At 35.0% G+C, this 27,958-nt stretch overlaps 1 protein-coding gene across 1 annotated transcript in view; it reads left to right on the top strand.

Annotated features, from left to right (window-relative positions):
- The window catches only part of LRP1B (low density lipoprotein receptor-related protein 1B), a 615,617-nt gene that overhangs the window by 541,115 nt on the left and 46,544 nt on the right, over positions 1-27,958 (top strand). Inside the window, exons 70-84 of the mRNA XM_009891709.1 lie at positions 849-955; positions 1,584-1,713; positions 2,740-2,846; positions 3,772-3,904; positions 7,032-7,154; positions 7,708-7,830; positions 8,089-8,226; positions 8,735-8,869; positions 9,880-9,999; positions 12,353-12,594; positions 18,884-19,107; positions 19,373-19,479; positions 22,733-22,849; positions 25,211-25,384; positions 25,906-26,031. Of these exons, the coding sequence (XP_009890011.1) occupies positions 849-955; positions 1,584-1,713; positions 2,740-2,846; positions 3,772-3,904; positions 7,032-7,154; positions 7,708-7,830; positions 8,089-8,226; positions 8,735-8,869; positions 9,880-9,999; positions 12,353-12,594; positions 18,884-19,107; positions 19,373-19,479; positions 22,733-22,849; positions 25,211-25,384; positions 25,906-26,031 (2,106 nt within the window). The remainder of the gene's footprint in view (positions 1-848; positions 956-1,583; positions 1,714-2,739; positions 2,847-3,771; positions 3,905-7,031; positions 7,155-7,707; positions 7,831-8,088; positions 8,227-8,734; positions 8,870-9,879; positions 10,000-12,352; positions 12,595-18,883; positions 19,108-19,372; positions 19,480-22,732; positions 22,850-25,210; positions 25,385-25,905; positions 26,032-27,958) is intronic.

The raw sequence follows: 27,958 nt of genomic DNA on the forward strand, positions 1-27,958 counted from the left end.
AACGGATTTTTACTTGCAACTCCAAAACTTACCTCTTGGGCATTCCATTGACCATCTCAGTACTGTTCCCCAGAGTGCTTACAGAATCACAGAATGGTCAGGGTTGGAAGGGACCTCTGGAGATCATCTAGTCCAACTCCCTGCCAGAGCAGGGTCACCTACAACAGGTTGCCCAGGACAGCGTCCAGGCGGGTTTGGAATGTCTCCAGAGTGGGAGACTCCACCACCTCTCTGGGCAGCCTGTGCCAGTGCTCCACTACCCTCAAAGTAAAGAAGTTCCTCCTCATGTTAAGATGGAACTTCCTATGTTCAAGTTTATGCCCATTACCCCTCATCCTATCACTGGGCACCACTGAAAAAAGACTGCTCCCATCTGTGGGCACAGGGGAAGCTGACTCCACACACACGGATATGCTAAAAGATATGTGATAAATGGTATGTGATTGCATGATGGAAAGTCAAAGACCTGGTTAGTTCTAGTAATAACTGGATATTAACAGTTGCAAAATGAATTTCTAGTCTGTGTACATATCTCGCAATCCCTGTAATAACATACATGGATTGAGATAAATAATATTTATATAGTCAGCACGACGTAATTATCCAAAGAAATTTGATAGAAGTGAAATGAAAGTAATTTCATTACTATCGTACTATATGTAAATGAAAATTAGTTATAAAATGTTATGAAAAGAAGTCCTACAGAAAAAAATGATTTTTTTTTATAGTTTGCAAGGGAGTGGTTTTGACTTTGTTATAGTCATTCATTGATTGATTGGGGGGGGTTCTGTATAAAATCTCTTATGAAAATGCTAATAAACCTAGGGTTCTTACTTTTCTTTATTCAGAGCCTCAAACATGCACTTTGAAGGACTTTCTTTGTGCGAATGGAGACTGTGTTTCAGCAAGATTCTGGTGTGATGGAGATTATGACTGTGCAGACGGCTCAGATGAGGTAGGCTTCTGCCAGGAAAAATGGTTCTTTAGAAAATTAGTAGTTTTGTATTGTTTGAAAATGGATTCCCACATATTAATGTTTTAAAAAGCAGCAATGGGAATTCTACGCATGAATCCGTATATGCAAATATCTCTACTAAATTAAAACTAAACTTAGTGAAATAGTTCTCCTAAAAAGAGAACATGCAAATAAAATCACGTTTAACAATAGCCTACATCGTTTTGTCCCAGCAATGATTTGGACCTCTTCCCATCCTGGAAATATTTTGTCCTGGTTGGGGAACTGCTCCTTCTACGCACAGCAGTGGTTTGGTTTGTGGGTTTTTTTGAGAAAACAGTGTAGACTGCTTGCTGTGTAGCAGAAGCTCCCTGGCTGATGCTTTGCTGTTCTGTTCTTTCCTGTCCCTCTTGTCCCTTCTTCTTTCCTGCCAGTGCTGGACTTCGGTGCTTCCCACCTACTTAGTGTGAGCCACCTTTCATGAACTGTATCTACAAATATATTTTGTTTCACAAGGCATTACTGTGTTTCATAGTGTGGAGGAGTATAGGCTGTAACTTCTGTGATCAGCTCTGTATTTACCAATTAAACCTTTGATCTCGTATATGCGTTGTTTCTATTGTACCAGAGGTACTGTGAAACCGGCTGTTCGAGAGATCAGTTCCAGTGTTCCAACGGGCAGTGCATATCAGCGAAATGGAAATGCGATGGTCATGAAGACTGCAAACTTGGGGACGACGAGAAGAATTGTGAACCAGGTATTGTTTCAAACAATGGTGAGAAATGAAGTGAAGCAAGGGATAAATCGGAATGAAACAAGGACAAAATAAATCACCAAATAGAGATTCCTCGGGCACTCAAAGTGGGGAGGAGTGCAAAGAAATCTGAAATACTTTTGAATGTATATCATTATGTCTTCCTACTCATGTTTCGAAAACCCCACTTATGTACAGCTACGCAATATGAGGCTTGTTGGGGGAATGGTATTTAATTTAATTATATTGAAATGTAATTTGATAATGCATACTCAGCATATAAATTTCTGCTCTGAAACCAGCAGTAATATTTGGCATGTTACTAAAGTGTCTTTGGGGATTATTTGGTTTGTGGTGTTCATTTCAAGTTTACTAGTCCTTACACAAAGGTTTTCTCTAGCAAATTATTATTTTTGTGGTTCCTGTTGTATTCCCTTTTTGCTGTCTTGGAAAATACCATTGTTTATTTTTGTAGGAATTTTCCTAAATTTTTATAAGTTTCGTCTAGATGGGTGCAGCTGATAGAAGCCTGTGACAAAACACCCCCGATTTACAATTTGACAAAAATATCTACCTACTTTTTAAATAAAACTAATATGTATTTATTTTAATTGTAATAATGTATACTTTCTAAACCCATGGCTTCTTATAGATTTAGCTTATTTAATTATTTAATTAGCTAAACCCTAAGCCCATTTTAAAGAATGCGGGGTTTTTTTAATATACTCATTCTATGAATATGCGTATGTGTGTAGGAACCATTGTTACCAAGCATTAGAAAAACACAAAAAGAAGTTTGTTGGTGATAAAACACAAATATCCTTTCACTGTCATTATACAATTTACTTAGGATGCAACAATCCAGTTTTGTCAAATATTTCATTGTAGTTTACCAAGATATGGAAAAGCTCTAGTCAGCTGCAAATACGTGTTTGCCCCCTATGTTAACCAGATGAAAACATTAAAATATAAAGCAACTTATTTATAATTTGTCTTTTTCTTAATGCTAAAATATGTGTTTGTAACCAGCATCTCCAACCTGCTCTTCAAGTGAGTACGTGTGTGCAAGTGGAGGCTGTATTTCGGCATCTTTGAAATGTAACGGAGAGTATGACTGTGCGGATGGATCTGATGAGGTAGCTGACAGATTTCCATTGATTTCCCCCTCTTTCAATTGTCTGACATGAAATTTGTTAACAGTTTTAGGTCTGAAAATAATTAAAAGGGCAAATGTTTGGGTTTTGTTGGGGTTTTTTTTATCCATTGAATATCAGATAACTTAGCCCCATGATTTTGATTCCCTGGTAGTTACACTGCATTATGTTTGTTTGCTCTGTGGCCACCTTTTGGAGTAGATGTATTTGTTTCCCCTAAGTCAAAACCTGAGGTGGTTCTGGAGGAGTTTGCTTCAGGGACAGCTCTGTACTGGCAGCATGGACGAGTTTGTCTCACATTTGGTTTCCTCTGTCCTCCAGATTCACCTAACACAATCCTAGCAGGCACCTCACCCTCTGTGGGCCTTCATGCCGTGCTCTTCCTACATGTTGCAGTGATGATATCTTTTTAAAAAATTACCGCCTTCATAAACAAATTCAAGAAAAAAGACCAAAAATCACTGTTATTTCTCAGAGCCATAAAGGTGCCAGTGAGAGTATGAAGGATGCCTTAGCCAAATGCTACGTACTGCAGGTGAAGACAATCCACTCTGGAGGTTTCTAGTCCTGATCTATATGAACCAGTTCGCACTAACTGGCCTCATGTCATCAGGGTCATTTCTTGTAGGGCGGTTGACTTCAGAAATGTAAATGTGGCCATTGTTTCCATTGCTAATAATAAGCAACGTGAAGAAGTAATGTCAGAACCTTTATAACTTGTGGTTACAATTTCACTTAAACTTCAGCAACTATTTAAGTTGCACATTCCATTGTCAGGCACAACTTTATTATATGAAATACTTAGGACAATAAAAAACAGTGGTAGTGAATTCCGTTAGGTTTGTACTTAAATATGTTGTTGTTTTGCACATCCACTCATACTTAGTTCATATCTGTATTCACACAGATGGACTGTGTCACGGAATGTAAAGAAGATCAGTTTCGATGCAAAAATAAGGCCTACTGTATCCCTGTCAGATGGCTTTGTGATGGAATCCATGACTGTGTGGATGGCAGTGATGAAGAAAACTGTGACCAAGGCGAGAGACACTTTTCTTTTTAAAAGGCTTACTTTATTGGGTTTTATATGAACACACGTAAGTCAGTGGTACCCTGCCCATTCCTAGCGATGAAATTAAAACTATGTGACCTCTTTCGACAAAGACAGTATAGCAACTTCACGGGTGATTTTCAGGACAAAGCAAAACTTACGTTGTTTATAAAACAGCTCATTGTTCCTTCTTTGTGTTTCCTTCCCCAAGGACCAAAAGGTTGTGTTATTACTGGAAGCATATAGTGTCTCATCAGAGAAAGCGGTAATAAGTCCAGTTAATTTACAGTTTTATAGGCAACAATAAATTACAAAGCCATGCAATATGATGAAAAATTGCTAAATAAGTAATCTTCAGACCCCAGTTTTCTATTTATTTCCATGGAGATGAAATGTTGCAACTAACCAGAACCCATAAAACCACATTTTGAATTCTCGCTCTCCTTAGAGAGCAGAACTGCGCACATAAATTGATTCTCATGAAGCTAAACACTAGGCTCAGACTTCCATGCTTATGATTAAGCTTCCAAATATGTTTTTGAGAAATACATCTGTTGATTTAATTCTTATAGTTGCTGCTGATTTTTTTTTCAACCAGACCTTGCTTCAGCTACCAGGCAGTAGCAGTGTAACTCTATACAAAATTCTTAGTAAGTGTAGTAATTAAAAAATTGTGACAAACACAGAACTACTCACTCAAACTGAAGATTTTTTTTTTTAAAAAAAGCAAAATTTTACTAGGCATTTTGTCAGCTTCTTGTTTCTTCCACATGTTTCTTCTTTTCTTTAAAGTGAGTAGTTCTGTGTGTGTCATCTACGATCACGTGTGTAACTTCAAAAGCATAATGCAGTACAATAATAAGTAAATAAGAATCAGAGATGGAGCAAGCAATTACGGAGTAAAATATCCTTCCCTTATTTTGTCATAAGTCTGTTAAGCAACATTTACCACTAGGGGGAAAAAAAAAAAAAAGTAGTAGTTATATGGGATGATTGACCAGGAAGTGAAGAAAATGGGAAGAGTGTTCCAGAGATGTTTAGATGCAAAGAGACGAAACATCATATTTGGAAGCATCGAAGAATGGATTGTTTTCAAAAGACTGACATAACAAAGTTTTAAAAAACTTCTCGTCCATTTTACAACTGTTTTTAAAATATCTGGACTGTATCTCTTTAAAAAACAATGACGCATAAGTAAGTAAAGCACTTATTTTATCTGAAGCCCTCATTATTCTTTGGATAGCATAATGGGACTTCTGTGAACCGCAAATTGCTTATAATGCAATAAGAAGTCTTTTGCCTAGTTGGTTATTGCTATAATACTTTGTATTTATGTCACAATTATGATTTCTGTTATAGAAATCTATTCTATAAAGGAATTATGATAGGCAGAGCAATCACATGAAACAAATGCCAGTTTATCTCACTGATAACTAATTTTTTCCTCTTTGGAAATACAGCAAACACACATTTATTCGGCAGCATTCTAAAACAATCTCCATAATATTTATCTGAAGCCCACTGTGCATATTTATAAACATAACTCTTTTCAGTCTTATTATACAACTGGAATTATGGCTTTATTGTGATTACGCACACAATTATTTATATTCATGTCTTTCATCATGAAGAATACTTGAATTTTATATATTTTTCCTTGGATGATAATAAAGAATATTTCTGTTAATGTTCAGAAGTTATATTTGCAATGGGAGTGAATTGTATCTGGTAACATAGTGTGAGAGTTCCCAACCTCCTGTTACACGGTGGGTACTTCGTGCAAATTAATTTTCTGGAAAAAAAAAATTAAACCATTCTGAACCCTTTATAGCGAAAGAAAGCCTTCTGTTGATTTTAATGGGGTGTGAACGGGGCACTGAATGAATAAGTAAACAACCACTGGGGCCTGATCTAACTATTAGCATGGTGTAATGCACTGAGGTAAGCAACACTGAGAGTTTTGGTGTTATCATAAAATTCCATTTTTTCCTTCTCTGCAGGTACACAGCTTTATTTCTTTTATACTCTGCTCTTCTCAGGAAACTGAGAATCCAGTTACTATAAAAATGTGTTATATAGAGAATTAATTTCAAGAAGTTTCCGTAACTTTGTTGATTGATAATGGTAAAATTTAGTCACAATTTTGAAACAAAATGCCTTCTTACTGCTACGCATATTAAAACTGAATCCAACTTGAACCAATTTTTAAGGCTTGAGCACTCCATCTTAAAACATTTTTTCTCACCCTCTGTTCCATTTTGTTAGATGATTCAGAGTTCAGTCAATACTGAAGTTACATGGAAGAATTTATTCTTGCTGCATTCTATGTTCAGTAAATATCCTAATGAGACATTTCGAGAGTTACAAAAAGGAAGAGACGGTTCGAGGTCACCTAGGCTTATCTGCTCTGTGCCTACATGGCTAGATCTTCCTTAATTACAGAGTTTATAGTTGATGGGGACATTACAAGCTTGGCCAAGCTTATTACTCATCAGGAGAAGAAAAAGGTACTACCTCATGGCTAAGGGACTGTAATCACTCTGTCTTCTGAAGACGATGCGTGGCTCAGAGAGTGGGAGTAAGAATAGGTGGAGGATCAGACATTCACATGAAACAGACCTGGACTGAAGTGGCCGTTCACAAGTTTGACAGTATTTCTGTCTTCTGGTTTGTACTGTTCTCTGATAGCACAAGTTACTGATGGTACCCAGCCAGGCCTTTTCTGAAAGGCAGCATCACCGAAGGAAGTTACAGACAGAAAGATAGTTAAAGCATCTCCTGGCTAAATGCCAGGGGAACATGCCGAGCTGGTGAGTCACCAGTGTCTGTCTTTGCTGACTGACCTTTCTAGTCAGACCAGATAGGTAATTCCCAGCTGAAAGTCATGAAAAGAAAGTGAAAGAAGTGTATGGTCAAGGAAGAGCTTTTTAAAAGAGTATTTCTCTCTACTTCTCCAACCCTTTCATTTGCGAATTGTTCATTTAGTTATGCTACATGTGTCATTCTCTGCAGATACTTTGTGATAAGTGGTTGGACTGGGTTTATCAAGAATTGACTTTCTTTCTTTTGTCTTTCTCTTTGCCTGGGGTTTTTCTGTCTTCTTTTCATCCTCCCAGGGGGAAATATATGTAGAGCTGATGAATTTTTGTGCAACAATTCCCTCTGCAAACTACATTTTTGGGTTTGTGATGGCGAGGATGACTGTGGAGATAACTCTGATGAAGTTGCTGAAATGTGTGGTATGACATTACATTTTTCAGTACTTTTCATGTAGTGAAGCAAGAAATGTCATGTAACATGCATGAATATATAAGGATATATACATCTAAGTTTATTTTACTTTTAGAAGATTAGCTTGAAATGTGGGGTATAGTTTTTTGTTGTTATGGCTATTCATGTAATTTCAGGTAAGATTTTTGTGAGAAATTAAGTTTTTTGTAGGAAATGCACAGATGGGAAAAAGTTAATGCTACATTGAAATATTGATCATCATTAAACTTCCTACTTCCTTTGTTTTATTTCTCTCATGTTTACTGATTCTCAGAAAGAAGTGTAATTATCCTTATCAAACAAAATAATTTCATTCCCTAAATGAAGAACTTATACTGTAAACATCGTTGAAGTGTTATTCCATTAGGTACCAGAAGTTAAAATCAAGTACCATTCATGTGTCAAGTACAACTGTATCCCCATGCCTCCTTATTGCTTTGATAAAGAGACATTAAAGAAGGTTCAAGAATACAAGCTGGCTAATAGCTGATTCTCTTTTTTTTTTTTTTTTTTAATATACAGTAAAGTTTCCATGCCCTCCAACAAGGCCGTACAGATGTAGAAACAACAGGGTTTGTCTGCGACCTGAGCAGATTTGCAATGAGGTTGATGACTGTGGAGATAACTCGGATGAAGATCACTGCGGTAGGTCATATTACCTTTCAGGGCATTCAGATCAAAGAAAGCAACTTGAATGCAAACTTTGTTACAGAGATCTGCTTGTCCTTCAGTAACGCTTAACTGGAGGTTAGTAGATCAGAATTTGAAATTGAAAGAAATTAAGCTTGAAATAATTTCCAGTTGGTTGATGCTTCATGGACATTCCCATTTGTATATGTCAAAAATAATCTGAGAATCTTAAATACTGATTTATTTTTCTCTTATTAATTTGCAATTATATAGATAAAATCACATATAAAGCAAGACCGTGTAAAAAAGATGAGTTTGCTTGTAATGATAAGAAATGTATTCCAATGGAGCTACAGTGCGATTGGTTTGATGACTGTGGAGATGGTTCAGATGAGCAAGACTGCAAAATAAGTGAGTTTGGCTGACAAGATACGTTTTCGTGATTGTACCAGAAAAGAAATAATTAACTAGGACTTTCATCCATGCAAAACCTACTCAACACAGAAGCTAATTAAAGTGGGGGTTTTTTTAGTTAAAAAAAGTTAATGCTATTTGACATACCACAAATTGTCAAATTTGGAAGGCAAATTTTATATCAGTTCAGGTTGTAGTAGTTTTTAGAGTAGTTCTTGGGGTTTTGAAGTAGTTTAGCTTCAAGTTGATTGTATTTTAGTTCATATTTGCAACAAAATAAATTTTAGTATTTAATTCTGGATGTGAAATGAAGTATCTCAATTAAATACTGTAAATTCATACATATGTAGTTAAATACTGTAATGTCGTATATTTGTTTAAAATTTACCTGATACTTTTTTAACACAAATATAAATTTGTTATTTGTTGTTGTTATTTTAGATCTCATTTTTAACAGTTTAAACAAATCTATCAGTGGTTTTTTAGACATTTTTTTTATGTTTAGGTGTCTCTGAATATACATGTGATGATAATGTGAATCCTTGTGGAGATGACGCATACTGTAATCAAACAAAAACATCCTTACTGTGTCAGTGTAAACCTGGATTTCAGAGAAACAAGAGGAATAGACAATGTGAAGGTACAGATCTTCATCCTTTGCTGTAAAGTATTAAAAGTCGACTGCATTGTCAATTTTCTGTGCTGGAGAAGGAGATGCATATCACATACTTTTATCTGCAGAGTAAAAACTGGTTCACGGCAATGGGATTAAGAAATCAAGAATAGAAACTGAAAGGATTTACAGGATCTGGACTTATGCATTTTACCTGGAGAGGTTATCAAAGATTAACATTGGTTGTGAATGTCAAAAAATTCGGATCAGACCATTGAATGATTTTATCAATTAAGGGGTTAACTGGTGATTTAAGGTCTAGTTTAACTGAGCAATTTGGATTGGTATTTAAGTTGGTATATGAGAATATTTCAAGATTATTTAAATAACAAAGATGCATAAAACAAATTGAAATGAAAATAAACAGATTGAAAGTAAAATTCCTCAAAAAATGTAGTCTTAATATATGTGATGCCACACCGGTCAGAAAAAAGACATAGTTGTTATAATGAGAGAGTTGATCAGAAAGATAAGATAAATCTGTTTCCAAAGAATGGGTTGTGAATTTATTTTCTTACTGGTGAGCAGTTACTTATAGAAGAAGTGGAGATCACTCCAATGTGGCTATCAAAGTGAATATATACTTCCATACAAAAACATCATTGTTTGGCTCTCAAGAAAAAGGAGTTTTCCCAGTAAGGGATAATCATGTAGTTTTGACTGTAGCAGAGGTAGGTATGTTGGAGATAAATGTAACAGACATTTTCATTCTCTAAGTTGATTTCAAGCTCTAATGATAATAGGTTGGTATAGGAAGGATGGAGAAATAAGATTAAAAAAAAATCTTTCTGAGATATGTTGATTGCAGCAGAAACAACATTAGTGATAATTGCAGAAGGCTTCTTTTTACTGTTCCAATATAGACCGATGTTCGCAAGTTCCTTTTGTTCATCTGCTTTGTTCCATGATTTTTAGAAAGTGTTAAATAATAGTGTGTTAAACAATAGGTATATAAATTACAATTCTTTTCCTCATAGATATCAATGAGTGTATGGTATTTGGTGCCTGCTCCCAACACTGCAATAATATTAAGGGGTCATACAAATGTGCATGTGAGAAAAATTATAAGGAGAGGAATAACGGTTGCATAGCAAAAGGTAAGGCTATAAAAATCAAAATAGAGAAACTCTACTAAATCACTTATGTACGTGGTTGGTAACACTAATGTGTTGCATATACAATTTATTTTTAGATAAATATTTCTTGAATAATGCACAGAAATAATTCCCCAAACCACTCAGATTTACCTTTCATTTCGGTAAGCAGTAAATTCTTATCACTTCCGTGTAAATGAACATGCTTAATATGAAAGTCGATTTCCAACTCCAGCTTTCTCTATTCACAGAAGGACATACACAAATAAGAAAAACAGAGATTATATATTAGCAAGCTTGTAAGCATTCTGGTGAAGCTTTAGAAGCTTGAGAGAAGAATCAACTCTTTCAGAGAAACATGTTTTAAAACTTTAGGAATAAATTAACTCATATTTGGAGTTAACGTGTTTTGCTTTGTCTTACTGAGAAATCTTGTACAAGTCATTTAGGTGGAGTTTTTATAAGTACAGTCACCTAAGAATATACTCCTCATATAAATTGGCTGCTTAGATCATAGTCCAGTGAAGATAAAGAAATATGCACACATAGATGTTATTTCTGTCTTTCCTAAGGCAGAGGTGTTGTGCAGAGGTATTGCACAAAATGGAGGTAATAGTTAAGTCAGGTTATTATGTAACTTTTAAATCATTTTATAAATGAAACAAGCAATTATCTGGCTGCCTGAGCAAAGTTAACATAATCTTTATGGATCTGTCTCTGAATAACTGAAAGCGTGATCATAGCATCTCACCTGCCATTTAGTGAGATTTTGGTGTGAATTTGACTTCTCCCTACACTTGGAGTCTTCAGTGCAGAATGAGTGTTGAAGTTAGAAGATGAGGCTCCTTACAGAACTTTGTCCATATCTGATGTGTGATGGCGAGCAATACCTGCTCTGAACCTTTTGGCCCGTAAGCACATCTTGTGGACGTATGTCTTAGAACCACAATAAATTGTATCAAGTTAATTCCAGTTCTTCTTTCCTTGTAGCACATCAGTCAGTGATGTAGGTGCGCCCACGCTGAGTGGTTAGACGATGATAGTCAGGTTTCTTACATGCTTTCTTCACATTTTCTTGAAGCAAGTTTACCATGGGAAGATCAGATTAATGAGTCATTAGTAATTTCCTCTATACATAATGTGGACTCTATCAGGATTTAGCATCGTTGCCTATTACTGAAGAAGCCGTCAGATTATGACACGGGAACAAACAAGGTTACTGATTGAGGATAGTGGCTTGTTGTTAAAGAAACACAGACATAATTCTGGGGGCTTATAGCTTTAAAATCTGGGAATCATTATCCTACACCTGAATTTTTTCATAAGCTTCATTTCCATTGTAATACAGTTTATGTTTCCCTCTTTCCCTCATTGGTAGTTGCTTTAATGGAACTCCTCTTCCTTCTTGTATTTAGCAGGAGTGAGGGAACAAATGGTTTTTGATATTTCATACTCATAAGGAGGAAATGTGTTGGACAGACTTTATTATAACTTGATTCTCTATGGATAAAAATGGAAAACTAAAAAATTGAAATGCATTCTAATGTATCCAGCAAATTTGAGATTTTTCTCAAAACTTAATGAATAGATAGCAGAAAGCATTTTCTTATGAATAACATACTTTACAACATCTGAATCAAGATGGTAACTAGGTATCCATAAATACCACCCATTCACAAGTATCCATAAATGTTCACTATCTGAAATGACGAGATAGAGGACTCAACTGCACATGTTCTGTAGCAGCTTTGGTCCAGTTTTCTCATGTTGCAGTCAATTGCAAAACTTCACTGCCTTCACTAAAGATAGGGTCGCTTCATTTCTAATTTCCAATGAAGCGATTTAAAACAACGCTTATTGGCAACTTTGTGTGCCTTTCATATATACATTTAGGACCCTGTAAGCACAACATGCATATAAAAATATGTAGTTTAAAATATAAATATATACATTATTGTTAATATATATAATTATGTAAATATCAATTACTAATTTATATTTATCTTTATGTAATTTGATTATATAAAAATATGGGCTTAATGCATAATATCCCCTATTTTTGTATACTGCTTAAAGTGTTCCAATTCTTATGTTACATACTCTGTAAAATATAGTGTCAGGTGTCACAGTGTCAGCTTGGAGAGCTCATTGATGTAATATATATTGGTATCAGAGTATGAAGAGTTGCATTTATTGCCCAGAGTGTGAGTGTTTTTGCAGTCTTCAACAATCAGAAAATAATTTTAACATAAGAAATTATATCAGATAAACACCTAAAAGCTACTTGAGTGAAAAACACTGATTTTTGCATTTGTTGACATTTACCTTATTTTTGTTTCATTATAATAATCCCTAGGCTCTGAAGATCAAGTTCTCTATGTTGCTAATGACACTGACATCCTGGGTTTTGCATATCCATTCAACTACAGTGATGTTCATCAGCAAATATCACATATTGAACATAATTCAAGGATAACTGGAATGGATGCATATTTTCAAGGGGACATGATTGTTTGGAGTACTCAATTTAATCCAGGAGGGATTTTCTACAGAAAACTTCACGACAGAGAGAGAAGGCAAAGTAACAGTGGCTTGATAGTAAGTGATCAAAATTAAAGATTACATGATACAAATTTCTTTTGATTTACTTTTCTGCTCTGATTGTCTGTCGTAACGTGGGCTGATTTAGAAAATTAAAATGTCTATCTGAGAATGATTTTATTCAAATGGTATATATGTATACTAATGCCTTTTCATTCGAGACTCTGGCAGACTTGGTCGAGTCTCTAAGAGAACACAACTATAGTATTTTAAAATTTTTCTACAGAGAAATAACCAGTATGTTAGAGGCTTGTAAAGATTGTATACTGTCAAGACCTTTTATTTTAAGAGAGAAAGTATAGGATATAATAATAGACATATATAAGCAACACATGGTTTAAAGACAGACATGAATTTCAAATCCTTGGAAAACAGAAAATGTCAAAAAGCCAAAGAGAAGTTTGATTTCTATAGTGACCATATAAACAATAATGGCAAAGCTATGACAAACATTTAAGAATTAGAACAAGTATATGTTCCTTTCTCTGTTGAACTGCATAGTATCTTCTTTGAATAAGCATAAATGTAGTTTTGCCCTTTACAACAGAAATGTGGATTTTTATAACCTAGGGTAATTTCAAGTGCTCTTTACTTGAAAATAAAATAAATGCAGGTTGATACTTACTTTGCATAATATATTTCTACAAAATTCTCAAGGAAGTGTTAGTGCTGAACTGAAGATAACAATGTGATCTTTACGATGGTGTTTCTATAATAATCTAAGTTTAGATTTTATTTTATTTTTTTTTTTTACTTCTATTAAATGTGATGGCAGAGGAGATGTTTTAGATTTTTCTTGGCCAGTAATAAATCAGGTTAGAAATAACATCTGTCTGGCTGTTTCCTTAAACTTAGGGGAGGTAACAGGGATGATCTTACATCACATGAATGATTTTCAATACCCAGTAGAATAAACAGCAGTAGCAACAGTAGACTAATCACAGAATGGTCGGAGTTGAAAGGGACCTTCGGAGATCATCTAGTCCAACCCCTGCCAGAGCAGGGTCACCTACAGCAGATGCACAGGAACGTATCCAGGCGGGTTTGGAATATGTCCAGAGAAGGAGCCTCCCCCGCCTCTCTGGGCAGCCTGTGCCCGTGCTCTGCCACCCCCAAAGTAAAGAAGTTTTTCCTCATGTTGAGACAGAATTTCCAGTTTGTGCCCGTTGCCCCTTGTCCTGTCACTGGGAATCACTGAAAAGAGTCTGGCCCCATCTTCTTGACACCCGCCCTTATAAGCATTGATGAGATCCCCTCTCAGTCTTCTCTTCTCCAGGCTACGCAGACCCAGGTCTCTCAGCCTTTCCTCATAGGAGAGGTGTTCCATTCCCTTGATCATCTTTGTAGCCCTCCGCTGGACCCTCTCCAATAGTTCCCTGTCTAAGTACCTTTCATCCATGGATACTTCCTTTCCACATGAATTACATTCCTGACCTTTGATGCCAGCAGGGCAAAAAGCCTGGGGATGTAGACACGGTGCACGCTGAAGATACCCCGTGTCTGTGATGGCATATATATGGGAAGAGTGGTTTAAAACCAACCTTTCCACCTGCCCAGCTGAAGAGGGTCTAGATTTTGTCCAGAGAAAGTGTATGTAAAGTAGATGTAAAGTAGAAAATTGTTCCTAGCATTTCTAGTAGGTCAGGTTTGTCATTTGAGTTTGGGGGAAAGATACTTAGAGAAACTAAATGTGGACTAATTCTACCGTGGCATTTTTCTCATTTAAATGTGGCAGGTACCTGTGCCTAAGAAATCCTGATAGGCACATCTCTGTATCGAGTTCATTATCAAAAAGTAACAAAGTTGTAAAGTCTTGTGAAACTCAAGTGTTTGGGGGTTTTGTTGTTATTTTTTTTATCTCTTATTGGTTGATATGCAGATGCCTTCTGAAAGGATGAGTAGTCTGCTGACCCACAATCTCTCTAATGGATCTACATTTTCTTACAGGTCCATAAAACTGAAAATAAGCTTCCTTGAGACTTCATAGTCCAGGGGTTGGAACTTTCATAGCTGATTTGACATAGTCTCCCTGTTTGAACTTATAATAAAGATAAAATGTTCTAGAAGTACTGTTATTTTTCTGAAGTGCTGAAATACTTTTTGCTTTTTGTATCTCTCTTTCACCATTCTGCAAGAATACTTTCTAGTCACTTCCTCTTCATTCAAAATTATTGAAAAAAATTATGGTTTTCTTTATGCACCATTTTCCCCTGTCCCTTCAGTGCAGGTTGGTGCTCATGAAGATGCTTGGTCCAAGCCGTACAAAGCTTTTTTACAAATCTATATGCGGAAAATTCACAGACTGAATCTGAATGTGTCTTGGATGTATTTCATTTGTGTTTGTGAAACATTTACTTCTCATCGTGCTAAACTATTCAGAATATTTTCCCAGCATTATCTCATTAATACTCAAATATTACTGCCTTATATATAACTGATCAGTAGGTTAATTGGTTTTATAGTGTTGCTTTAATATTGTCACTTAAATTTGGTTTTGAAAAGCTTGAGAATTCCTTAATTTTAACCCAAGTTTTTTAATGGATAAGTTTTCAAAGGTTATAATATAAACTTTTACATCTAGACTTTGATATGCAAATCAGGACAGTAAGCTTGAACAAAGTCACCTGCATTTGCAGGTAATTACATTAATGCAAAAAAAGTCTCAACTGCAATTGCTCCATGGAATTAGCATATCAAGAGCCTTCCTCAGAGAACAGCTTTAAGTATCTCTTACATTTTTCTGTGAAAAGAGGTTTAAGCTTGGTACAAATTGAAGCGTTAAAGGCAATAGTAAATATCAACTCTTCAGAGTTTATTGACAGATGCAGAAGAGGATTGCATTCCAGTCAGGTTAAGATGGTATAAGTGAATTGGTGATAACTAGTACAGCTGTTTACTGGCATAATCCTTGGAGAGAGAGATACAAGTTATCTGAGGTGAATATTCAACACAGAGTGAGTTGCTACTTAAACTCAAGTGCTGTTTTTCATGGAAGAGGACACAAAGCCGAACATTAAAATAATTGGACCGTGTACTAGGAAGAACAACAAAGGGTTTGTAATGTATCCAGTCAGTACATTAGCACCTTGCTCCGGCCCCACTGTTCTGAGAGCTTAACGAGGACCCTTAACCGCCCTTGTGATATATCCACCAATATACTCCCAACGTTTGCCCCAGGGCGATTCAGTGCCTCAGTGTGAATGGAAACAATTTCTAGACTGTTACCTCTAAACAGCACTAATTTATGGTTTCACCTTAAAGCTATATCTCTGTGTCGATGAAGTGTATGTACTTAGGAGACCCTCTCTTTCTGGAATCAACTGGTTGGGATTTTTAAATGATCAAACTTACGTAATGCAAATGGGGGTTTGGTGAACCATTGCACCTTCTGGATCGCTCCTCTGTTGAAGAAAATTTTCTGTTTCCACAAGTAAAAGTCTAAAAGTTTTTTAATATTACTGTTTCTCATTTTTTCTCTGTTCTAATAATATATCATTAGATATATAGATATATCCTAGATAATTAAGATATTTTAAGTAACAATAGATCATTGATTTACTTTATTCCACAGCAATGCCATACCAAAACCATCTGTAAAGTAAATGGAGGAAAATATTGTTTCACATGTGCTTATGATATAAATTAGATTTGTAATTTAGTCTTACTGTGTTAAAATGCTAAGCGTTGCAACGTGATGGGTTCCTGCTGCATGTGTAACATGTTGTCTCCAGTCAAAACTCAAGTCTAGGGGGTGAAAATTTGTCTGTAATTTACCTTTATATCAAACTGGTTTCCAAATCCAAGCTGTTACTGCAGCTTCTTTTTTTTTTTTTTTTTTTTTTACAATAGGCAGTAGTTCTGATGAAAAGTCATCAAGCTGACACGGGCTGCAGTTGTGCAGAGACTACCGTACTATTAAAGGCAATTAGTCTTCAAACCCCAATTTTTCTAATAAGTTGTAGTACGTTGTATAGCATCAAAGTGGGTTAAAATGACTAGAAAATATTAATGTGATTTTGTTACTGTATTTTCATCCTTATTCTGCATGCAAAATCATTCTTTAAAATTCACATAATCCAAATACGCTATTAGGTAAAAGCTCATTTACAGTAATTTTCCTAGACAGTATCAGAAGACGCATAAGACATCAGCAATATGATGTAGCTAGGCTGAAACTTAATGAACACAACTAAGAATTACACAGCCATAGCATCAGCTAGTGGTTTTTATTCCCCTTTTTTAATCTCTTGTACCAGGTGGATGCTTTCTATTTTTTCTGGTTATCTCCTTGTTCATTTGATCCTTAAAACGCACCCCAGCATTACTGGAATTTCACTTCTGTATAATTAAGACGAATGGGAAAGGGTCAAGTTAGTGAACAACCCAACCTCATTCCAGAATCTTTTTAGGACGTCCCCTATGTCTTATCTGCTTCTACCACCAGCTTCTGGGGAACCATCACCACCAGCTCATGGTAACTCCCATCATGTGCTTACCGGGTTCCAAAAGAAGCAGTCTTACTGTAAACAGTCCAAAAAAAGGCAAGGGACTCTGCTGTCCATGATAGCTGCTCTCCTTTTAGAAGAACATTTGGTTCCAGCCTTGTAGGACAATGCCATTAACCCTTGCAATCTCCAAATTAGTGACTGGAGATCTCCAGGGGTGAGAGGCTTCTTGACACAGGTGCCTGAATATTAGCCAGAATTAAAAGGAGTTTGGATTAAAAATACAATTAGGCTTATCTGCAAATACTCACATTTTTGGGTATCTTGTCCTTTACGTGAATGTTCCTTGGATAATGTAATAAACAAAAAAAAGAGGTTGTTACGTGCAAATGCTACATTTCTTGGAAAAAAAAAAAAAAATTTTTTGTGGTATTTCTGTGAGCATATGCTGCCTATATCATCATTTCATAACAAAAAATTACAGTACATTATTTTAACTTTAAAAGAATCACTGTGACCCTGTTTTTAAAGAAATACTGTTTTTTAAATGTGGTGATTGATTTTTCTGCTTTAATACTCATCTAAATAGAAAGTCAGGGTTCTGAATGTCTTTTGCACATGCATTCTATGACATTTTTGCAGAATTAAAGGTTTATGAACAATGAACTATCTAAATTCACCCTTGCAGTCCTATTATTTCACCTAGAGAATGGAATGACCTTTATTTTATGATGAAAATAGTCTACAAATGTCTTGTGGTATTAGGGAACTCTGACACCTGAGGAAAACAAGTTATTTTAGGATTTTCTTTCCTGATTTTTAGTTATGCAGCTTAGTAGCACTCCATTACTGCATTTGTCAAGGAATAGACTTTTTTGTTCATAATTTGACTTGATGTTATTATAGGTAAACAGGCAAACAATTGCATCTGTATTTAGCTCATGTGGGTCTTGAATTTTTTATGATATGCTGCATTCATGTTAGAAATAGTTGGGTAGTCCTAGTTTACAGATATTTCTCCTCTCTGCAGGAGTTCTAGTAAACTGTAGAGAAACTTGTTCGTATGTATCTCCTGTTTGCAATATGAGTTTCTATCCTTAGGAACATTTTTTAGGATCTAGGCCTTAATGATAACGGTGAAATCGTGACAGAGATACTACAGTTTATAACCTCAAATTTATAATCAGTTAAGACTCTCTTACACGTTAAGCTGGGTATTATTCTAACTCTAGTTTTAAGTGTTGGTGGAACACAGGAACAGTTAACAGCAAGGGAGGAGAAACATTTAAAAATTTCCTTACAATTGCATACTGGTATTGGTCAGAATGCAGAGGTAATTTTATGCAGTTTTCTAAATGCAGTGATTTTATTTATCCTTAGCAGACTGCTGAGCAGCCGTATCCCAGGATGGTCTCGAGCACAATTTTCACTGAGGGCCTTGGGATGACAAATCATACCATAGTTCTGCATAGAATATAATAGCTGTATAGTCTTAATTCTTCCTTTTCCTTTCCTTTTGAATTACAGTATGTAACAATTATTTGCTTCAGTGTCAATAGTTGAAGTAGTTCATGCCTAAGTGCCTTTGTCTTAATGTAGGTAGCCTAGACTTGAGTTTTGAACCATTGAGTTGTTCTGCGTTGAATGGAACTGTTAGCAGATCACTTAGAGCTCATCACCCACAGGTGGAATTTATGTCATTCTAATGCAGTGTTTTTAAATATTTCGCCACATTAAAGGTAAAAGTTACTTAACTGTAAAAAGTTACATAAATCTGTGTCTATGCAGCTGCTGGGAAAGATCATTTCCATAAATCTGACTTTAACATCTGTTCCTTTTAGTGTCCAGAATTCAAAAGGCCCAGGGGCATTGCTGTTGACTGGGTTGCTGGAAATATTTACTGGACTGATCATTCCAGAATGCATTGGTTCAGCTACTATACAACTCATTGGACTAGTCTGAGGTACTCCGTCAATGTAGGTCAACTGAACGGACCTAACTGTACGAGACTCCTCACAAGCATGGCAGGAGAACCATATGCAATTGCTGTAAATCCTAAAAAGGGGTATGTATGTTTCAACATTGCTCTGTTTCGGAAATTCAATCAAAAATGCAAAGTAGAGTAACAGAAATAAAATTATGTCTACAAGTGTTGAAACTTTTCCAAATAATTTACTGAACTTTCCTGCTCAATTTACCTGTGTATAAATCAGGATCAGTTATCTCTCATCTTTCAGGTAGGTAGGAAAGTTCACAATAATTTGATATCAGCGAAGTGTTTTGAGGTTCTGTATGGGCATCCAGCTTGTTTTTTATGTTTAATGTTTTAGGATGATGTACTGGACAGTTATTGGGGATCGCTCCCACATAGAGGAATCATCTATGGATGGTACTCTGAGAAGGATATTGGTTCAAAAGAATTTACAAAGACCTACAGGTATACAGTTTATCCATTTTTCCTAATTACATGGCACTTGCTAACTCAGTGTAGATTTGTTGGCTGAATTCCAGTTTTTCAGTTTGAAAAAAAAAAAAAAACAAACCAAAAACCAAAGACCTTTTAAAAATATGTATTCTAGTTATTCATATGCAGTTACTAATCAAAATTCTTAGTTCTGTTTTCAAATGACACATCTCAATATGACTTAAACTTCTGTAACAAAGCTTGACATGATGATTTTTTTTAAAGCAGTACCAAAAGACTATACATAATCAGTTACAATACGATTTCAATAGCACCGAAAAAGCAAAAATCAATTAAGGGAACGCCAGTTAGTGGTGAGACACATTTTTTTTAAGAATGCGTATGAAATCTCAGAGCCTATTCTAGTTATTTTCCTGAATACACTGCAAAATAGTATAAAACAAGGTTTAAGTATTCAAAACCAGCTTAATTATGTCAGTATTTTAAAGAACTATCTTGAAGCTTGACAGTAAATGTTGAGATCTTGTGAATTACCATTAAGACTCCATTGGCGGGATAAAAGTAATTTTTATGACAAAGGAAATGATAAATCCAAAATGAAATGTGTCTCTTAAATAGCAGCATCCTGTCTTGAAACCACAAATGATTTGTTCATGACCCATTTTCTCAAGCAATATTTGATGTTGCTCCAGGCTTCCAATGATAATTTGTTATTATTGCATTGCAAATTAGGGGTTGTCCAACTTTGGTACGCATATCTATTGAAACATAGGCGTCTTTCAAGAGGGTGCTATCTGAATGTCTAAACGTTTCAGAAGCTGCCGCTGTCACAGCAACAAGTAATAATATTTTAACAGACTGTTAAGTCCCAAGCTAAGGTGGGCTTATGGTCTTGCATATGCAAATTACGCTCATCCTTTAAAGGAAACACTTCTTCTTTATTGCCGTGATTAGGTTGAAATATAGCAACTTAAGAAGTTACATGTGTGATATGGAAAGTTCTGAGGCGAGGAAGCTTATGCTCCTTGGGTAAGAAAGAAGCACAATAGTAATAATAACCGAAACACAACAGAATTTTATGTTTATCAGTGTTTTTATATATTCTTTCCTGAACTTTTTATATAAAACATTGTGAACATATCAGATATAAAAATCTTTAGATTTAATTCTAATTGCTGGATTTGTGGGTTTTTTGTCTCCTTGTCAATTTGGTTGATTGCCAAGGTTATGTCCTACAGAGCCAGACACCACTTCCTTGGGCATTAAAGGACGTTGAAAGTTGTTTTGGTTTTTTGGCCATCAGTACTGGATTAGTGAAATTATTGAATTTTGTAGGTAGTAATGGTATCAAACTTATCTGAAAATGCAAGTATTTAGTTTTTCCCCTGACCGGAAGCAGAACTGCAAGAGCTCTTCTTCATAAACATTTCCTTGGTATATATTATATATAGAAAAGTTTCATATAAACATTTAACCAGACCTCTGTCTCTTTGTAAAGATGAATAAACTGAAAACTAAAAAAATTAGCAGAATTACCAAAAATGAGCAGACTCTGCAAAGAGGGAATTTGACAAATACCTTGCCACAGTATTGCATTTTCCTGTCCCTACTGCCTGAAAACACTTTTGTGGCATCCTTCTGTGCTTTTCTTCCTTTACTTCATGGTAGAAAGTAGATGTTTATGGAGTCTTTTAATTTTTTTGTCAGATATTTCACACAGATCCAAGTCTTTGTAGAGAGATGACAAAGAAAAAGTCCAAGTCTTTAATATTTCCTCCCAAATGAGACTTTGCTACTATTGTTTAGATTAAGTTTAAGATTTTACTAAACATCAGTGTTCCACTGCTCTTAAATTTATTACTAAATATGCCTTTCCTATTTCATGTAAGAGAGAGTGAGAATTTTGAGCATTTGGGCTTGAATTCACAGGATTTACATAAAAATGACTATCACAGGAGCGCTGTATGTAAAAACCAAAAATAAGTACTTTTCACATTGTGTTATCTCTGATACTGTGAAAGATACATTGAGAATGCTATTTATTTATTTATTTATTATTTGATATTTAAATGTTCTTACTAAAATGCAAAGAGTAATTTAAAGCTGGAGACTGGGGACTGCTTCTAAAGTATTCCCCCTTACAGGTACTGTGTATCACACAGAGTTGACACATTGTGATTATCTTTTACCAGAAGTGATTCTCTTTAGCTGTATGCCTGAATGCCAGTGTTTCTTTTAAAGAGGTTTGTTGTTTTGTTTTTTTTTTTAATGGAGTTGCAAATGTAAACATATTTCACTGGTCTGTGCATCACACTTCTTCCACTTCCTCTCATCTATCTGTAGCTGATTAATTTATGACCTTAAGAGGAGAATTTTTGCTGTTATGTATAATTTCTTTTGATGTATTTTTTCTGACTTACCTACTTGCATAAATAGAAAGAAAAATACTTTTCCCCATTCTTATTAAAAATACAGCACAACTTCAAAAGCTTAGAATTAAATTATTTTATGGTTCAAATATTTTTTCAGGCTGAAGCTTTTGACATGACCTAAAATGGCACATTAATCATTTAATCATCCTCTATGAAACACGGACTACTTGATTTAACTATTTAGTTATTACCCAGAGGCTGGGTAGTCACAATGTTATCTGTCTTCTCAGTTACTCTTGTGTTTTCTTTTCATATATAAGCGAATATAGACATCTGTCAATATTGCTGTTTAAGTCTTGAACCACTATTTTAACTAAAATAATCTGATTTTTAGTTCTGTAATAATTACATGTGAAGCACTGCTGATAACAAAAAAAACCTCCCACAGTTGTATACTTGTGGTAACAGAAGAGGTGAGGAAGACTGAAATTTGAATGCCTTGTTTATAACACGTGGTCACACTGGTGCTACTGCTTAGAAATCTATTGACATAATAGATTATTTTTTTTTGTTGGTAGAACAAATTACAGGATTACATTCTGTATTTAATTCCCAACTGGTATGTATCCCTACCTGCTGAGGATAATGGGTTTGAAAAGGTACTGACCTTGGAAGAGTAAGTTAAAGAAACTAAAAAACCACATCTGCATCAAGGGGAAGGTTTAAGTGGAAGGTGTTATATTTTGTTGTCCTTGGTTTCCAGTCATGTTTTTTCATTGGTGCCATATATTGTGTTCACAAGAATATGAATGATATAAAAATGTGCAGTTACATAAAAATACAATTTTTTTTCCAGGTTTTGTATACCTATTTGAACTTTGTTTTCTTTGTAGGTCTCGTAGTTGATCAGTTCAGTCAGCGTTTGTTTTGGGCTGATTTTGAATTATCTGTTATTGGCAGTGTTCTTTTCGATGGTTCCGATTTAGTTGTGTCTGTGAGCACTAAACAAGGTATGGAGACCTTTTCTATAATGTGATTTCTATTTTGATTTATTTGGCTGAAGTCTCACTATTCAGAAAACTTTTTGCTTATGTAAGCAAAAAAGCAGTGATTATTAAGTAATATTCATTGCTTTTGTTAGATAACGTTTCAGATATTAGCTAAACAAATAGATATTTTAGGTAATTTTTGCTTTTGGATAGTCTGATAAAGTTACTTTAGGGGAACAATGATTTAGTGGTATGTGCAAATTTCTAAGACTGTTATCTAATTGTTAGCTTAGGTATTATCAAATACCGTGATTAATATTTATGCTTGGCTTCACTTGGACTTACATACTGACAAGAGGACCTTGACTAGTTAGAAATTAGACCTGTCTGCTTAGCACAGGAATGTTATAGTTTATAGAACAGTTGACCTGAATCAGTTCTGGAAAAAGTAATGGATTTGGCTTTCAGGTCAGTAAGTAATGACAGAATTCTGCTAACAGAATGTGAATGAGGAGAGTTACTTTTATAAGGAAAGAGATTCTGGTTAAACAAACTTTTTTTTTTTTGTAGAATTGCATGTTGGCTTTTTAACAATTTGACAATATATGTAACAATTTATGAAATCTGAGCAGAAAAGAGAGGCAACATTAAAAAAATTCAAAAATGTGAAAGTAGGCTTTTTGGGGGAATTACTCAGTGGGCAATTGGTAGTGAGGTTTCATCAGGATGATATTACATGTAGTGCTACTGAGTGTTTTAGCCAATGATCTGGAGTTCACCAGAGGGGTCTGGAAGATACTAGGAAAAATCTCCCAAAATCCAAACTGAGCAGGACCAGATTTAAATAATCTTATTCTGGTTTAATAGCACTGTATTTCACAATTTGGATCCATGCATGTGGAAGCAGTCATCTCAAAAAGGATCACTTCGAATGCAGGGATCTGACTACAGCCTCCTGGAACACTGAACCATACCATGCAGAAGCCTGACAAAAGATTTTACAAGACAGTAACTCCTCCTCATAAGGTTGCCTGCGCATCCTTTGGTTATAGTATTTCCCGGTGGCCGGGCTGTAATCTATCACAGAATACATACTCGGTGCTTACACTAGTCCTTGTGGCTGGTACGAAGACTGACAGAGTATTCTACATTTGTTTTAATGTGTCTCAATAGTCATTTGTATTTTAAGACTAAACGTGAGGTTGTTCTTCAAGAGAAGAAAAGGCACAACATCGCTACATATAAGGTGATGTCTTTCAAGGTATTTTATAGCGCAGAAGGGCTGTACTATGCTGTGCCAAACGCAGCAAATTTGGGGTTTCTAAAGGGGGAAGTGGAATGTAGAGACCCTTTTCAATTCCATATGTAACATTTCATACTGAAATACAAGATCAGTAATACAATGTCACCTTTTGTCTCCTGTTGACACTTTTAGTAACTATGGAAAAATTAGAGAAATAGGACCAAAAGAAAATTGGGAGAGTTTAGAAATTGCTTTACAATGAGACTAAAAACTTAGACCCATTTAATTAAACAAGCATAAAATAGTGAATTTGAATTTATAAATCTTTGTATAGAAATAAAATACTGAGTAGTAATTATTGATAGAGTGGAAAAAACAGTAGAAAGAAACTGAATAAATGCAAATATAATATAAAACCATTTTTAGAGTTAATGGGGATAGTGGTAGGAACAAAGTATCACAAGGAATGATAGGTTCTGTTTCTTTATGGCTTCAAATCAAGAAGAGGTGCGTCTCTGGCAAAGAAGTTTTAGTCAGAAGCTACAGGGGAAAATGTGTGAAATTCTACAGACAGTTGTGCATAGGAAATCCAACTATGTGACCTGATCGGCACTCGTAGCTCTTAAAAATGAGGAATTGATAGAGGCTTAGCATGTCATTTTGTAATAATTTACTGTAATTATGAATTAAAATAAGTGTTGTATGAAAGCTAGCGTTTCAAACATGTTAGGAAGGAGCCGAAGAAACATTTTGTCAGAATAGTTTCTTTTATGTACAGCAAAATAATCTGTTTCTTTCTTGTCACATACTTCTAGCTAAAGTGTTGCTGCTAAGTATGTTCTAATTAGCTCACTGTTACTGTGGGATTTCCCTGCTTTTCAATATTCAACCTGTTTCTGAGGCTGAATTGTGTGGAAAGCTAATGCAAAGCTAGTGATTTCAGTTGCTTGTAGAATGGGAAGAATTCCTTTTAAGAAGATGCTTTTTTAAAAGCAAACTGTCTGGGTGCAAAACAAGCTGTCTGAAAAATAATAGTTTTAGGTGACAGTTGCAATAATGCAATTGAAGTTATTATTAAAACAACGTTTATTATTTGAATATGAATATACATTTGTATTAATTATTATTTTTTATTTAAGGTTTACTACATCCACATAGAATTGATGTTTTTGAGGATTATATATATGGAGCAGGTCCTAAAAATGGTGCATTTAGAGTACACAAATTTGGCAGGAGCCTCGTAGAATATCTAAGTGTGGATGTTGATAAAGCAAAAAGTGCCTTGATTTTTCACCGCTACAAACAAATGGACTGTGAGTAAGCATAATTACTTTAAACTCAATATTGAGCGAGTTCACCTCAGGGGGGAAAAAAAAATATAACCAAGTTGTACAAGTATAAAACAGAGCCTAATTGTATAAACTGAAAATAGATTTAGTCACATTTCCTATATAAGTTTAATTTAGAATTTTGATGCATTTTCTGTCCTTTGGAAGGACATTGGACAAACGCTTGCCTTGTGTACCCGCACTGTAGATGAGGTATAAAAAAATTAGAAGAGAGCTGAATGCAAATGTCTCTAGCCACAACCAAATGAGGGGTTTTACTGCGTATTACCAAGGCATTTTTTTGTTATGGGAATAAATTCTGTCCTGGTGTGAGTCCTGAACTGCCATTTGAGTGAGTGTGTTCACTGGCTTTGGGCTGTTGATATCCTGGAAACTGGAAATGTATAAGAATTTTTATATCTGATTATTTATTTTTTCCTAATTCTAGAGCACATTGTAATAAAAAAAATAAATCAGTATTTTTAATATTTTGTCTTTTTAAACAGTGCCTAATCCATGCTTGGACCTGACATGTGAATTCATTTGTTTACTCAACCCTTCTGGTGCAACATGTGCTTGTCCAGAAGGAAAATCATTGGTGAATGGAACATGCATTGATCAGAGCCTCTTAGGTAGGTATTGAAAACTGCACGAGAACCAGAAAATAAACAACTGGTCAGTTGTTGTCATTGCAAAAGGCTAGGCTGTCTGCTAGTCAAGAGTTTTGTGATGTTTTTCAATATACATATTAACTTATCCGAAATGGAAACAAAATATGAAGAAGCAAAATCCCTGATTTTAAAAAAAAAAAAAAGTTTATATTCATCTAAATGATAAATGAGCTTTCAGCTGAACTGATACAAGATGATATTTAAAAATGAAAGCGTGTATATATTGACCAAAAGAAATTTGAAAAGCTCTGAAGCATTTTGGATTCCAAATTAAAGATTAACCATTCAGGAGGAAAAAAAAACACAACACTTTAAAGACCATCAAGAAACACCTCTGCTTAGACTGAAGCAATAGTCAAAGAGCAGTAACAGCAACATAGCAAATAATAATGACTTTGACGTAACAGGCAAAAAAAGAAAAAGCAACTGAAATATTTTTATCTAAAATTATATCTTTCAGTAACATCTATAATGACTAATATCAAGACACAAGAAACCTGACTTCATGGTAAAAGAACTGCTAAGTTCTTGCTGTATTTTAGGGGAGAAAAATCTTTTCCATAGAAGAATATTGTTAAGTACTCTAAAACTATTCCCACTTTAACTGAGGACAAACCTAAGGTGGTCATACTGCTGGAATGAATTCCTAGTCAGCTTGAATTTTAAAAGGTTCCAGAAATCATAGAATAAGATTTCATATGTGTGTGAGAAGTCAGAATGCATTAGGATGTTTTTCTAATCTTTGAGTCCAGGTTCAGATGTGTAAGCGATACATATTTTGGTGAGATCCTCAGTACTTCAAATGCTCAATTTAGCAATTAATTTAATTTGCCTGAAATGTCATCATTCTATGGAGAAAAATCTCACTGATTTATACTGCCTAGTCTTTAAATACTGGATTAACACATCTGTGTTTGAGTGGTTTATGATGTTGTATTAATAAAGCTATCCTGTCTAGAAATATTTCTCTTTCTGTATCAAGAAATTTAGGAATAATTTAGAGACTAAAACAATATTAGAAAACTTGTTCTCAATAACAAACCCATTCATTGGCTTTGCTTATGTGGGAGTACGTTGAATGCAATGCATTTACAGTACCAACTTTTATATGTACTGCACCATTCTCTAGCAAAAATAGAGTAAATGAACGCTTTATTACTATACCCCCTCAGCTGAATACCTATCAGGGTGTATTTATATAATAGTTACACAGCTATAAAGTAGTTTGCAGCTGTTTTACAACAATTTCCACAGTTAGGGGAGAAGTGATGTCACTGAAATAGATGAAATGGAAAACATCAGCATACTGTACGAGGTTTCTAACTCTTGAGACAAATCGGTCTGAACACCCTTTGTCTTCACAGAGCACCCACCCTCCCTGCCCCTCCAAGCATCAGCTCTTTGTTCCTCTGAGATGGACTCTTGTCAAGACTTTCTGCTGATACAGTACCACCTAAAACTATATCAAATGACCTATAGTTACTACTTAGGTGTTGAAGAAAGGACATGTAAAAGAATATTGATTTTTCACTGGTGATCGGTAGTAATTTGCACCTGGAATTTCAGTAATGTTACTGTTTTACTAGTGGGGGAAAAGGATTATGTGCTGGTAGAGTTTTCAGGAAGGTCTGTTTTTATAAGAGAAAGATCTGAAGAGGATTTTAAGTTATTTCACTGCTGGTTGTAAATTTTTATGGATAGACAGAAAATGCCTAGAGAAGCATTTTTAATATATTGGTAATTTTGAGTATCTTCCCACAACTGCAGTATCTGTTATGCCTTTTGAAAGGGCTGCTAAATAAGTGTTCCTTACTTTTCTGATTCCAATTATATTTCAAATAATGTCTAGCATAGGCTTTTTTGTACATTGTTTTTCTTGTATTTTAGT

This window comes from Charadrius vociferus, unplaced genomic scaffold (assembly GCF_000708025.1).
Source record: "Charadrius vociferus isolate BGI_N301 unplaced genomic scaffold, ASM70802v2 scaffold109, whole genome shotgun sequence".
NCBI classification, from domain to species: Eukaryota; Metazoa; Chordata; class Aves; order Charadriiformes; family Charadriidae; genus Charadrius; species Charadrius vociferus.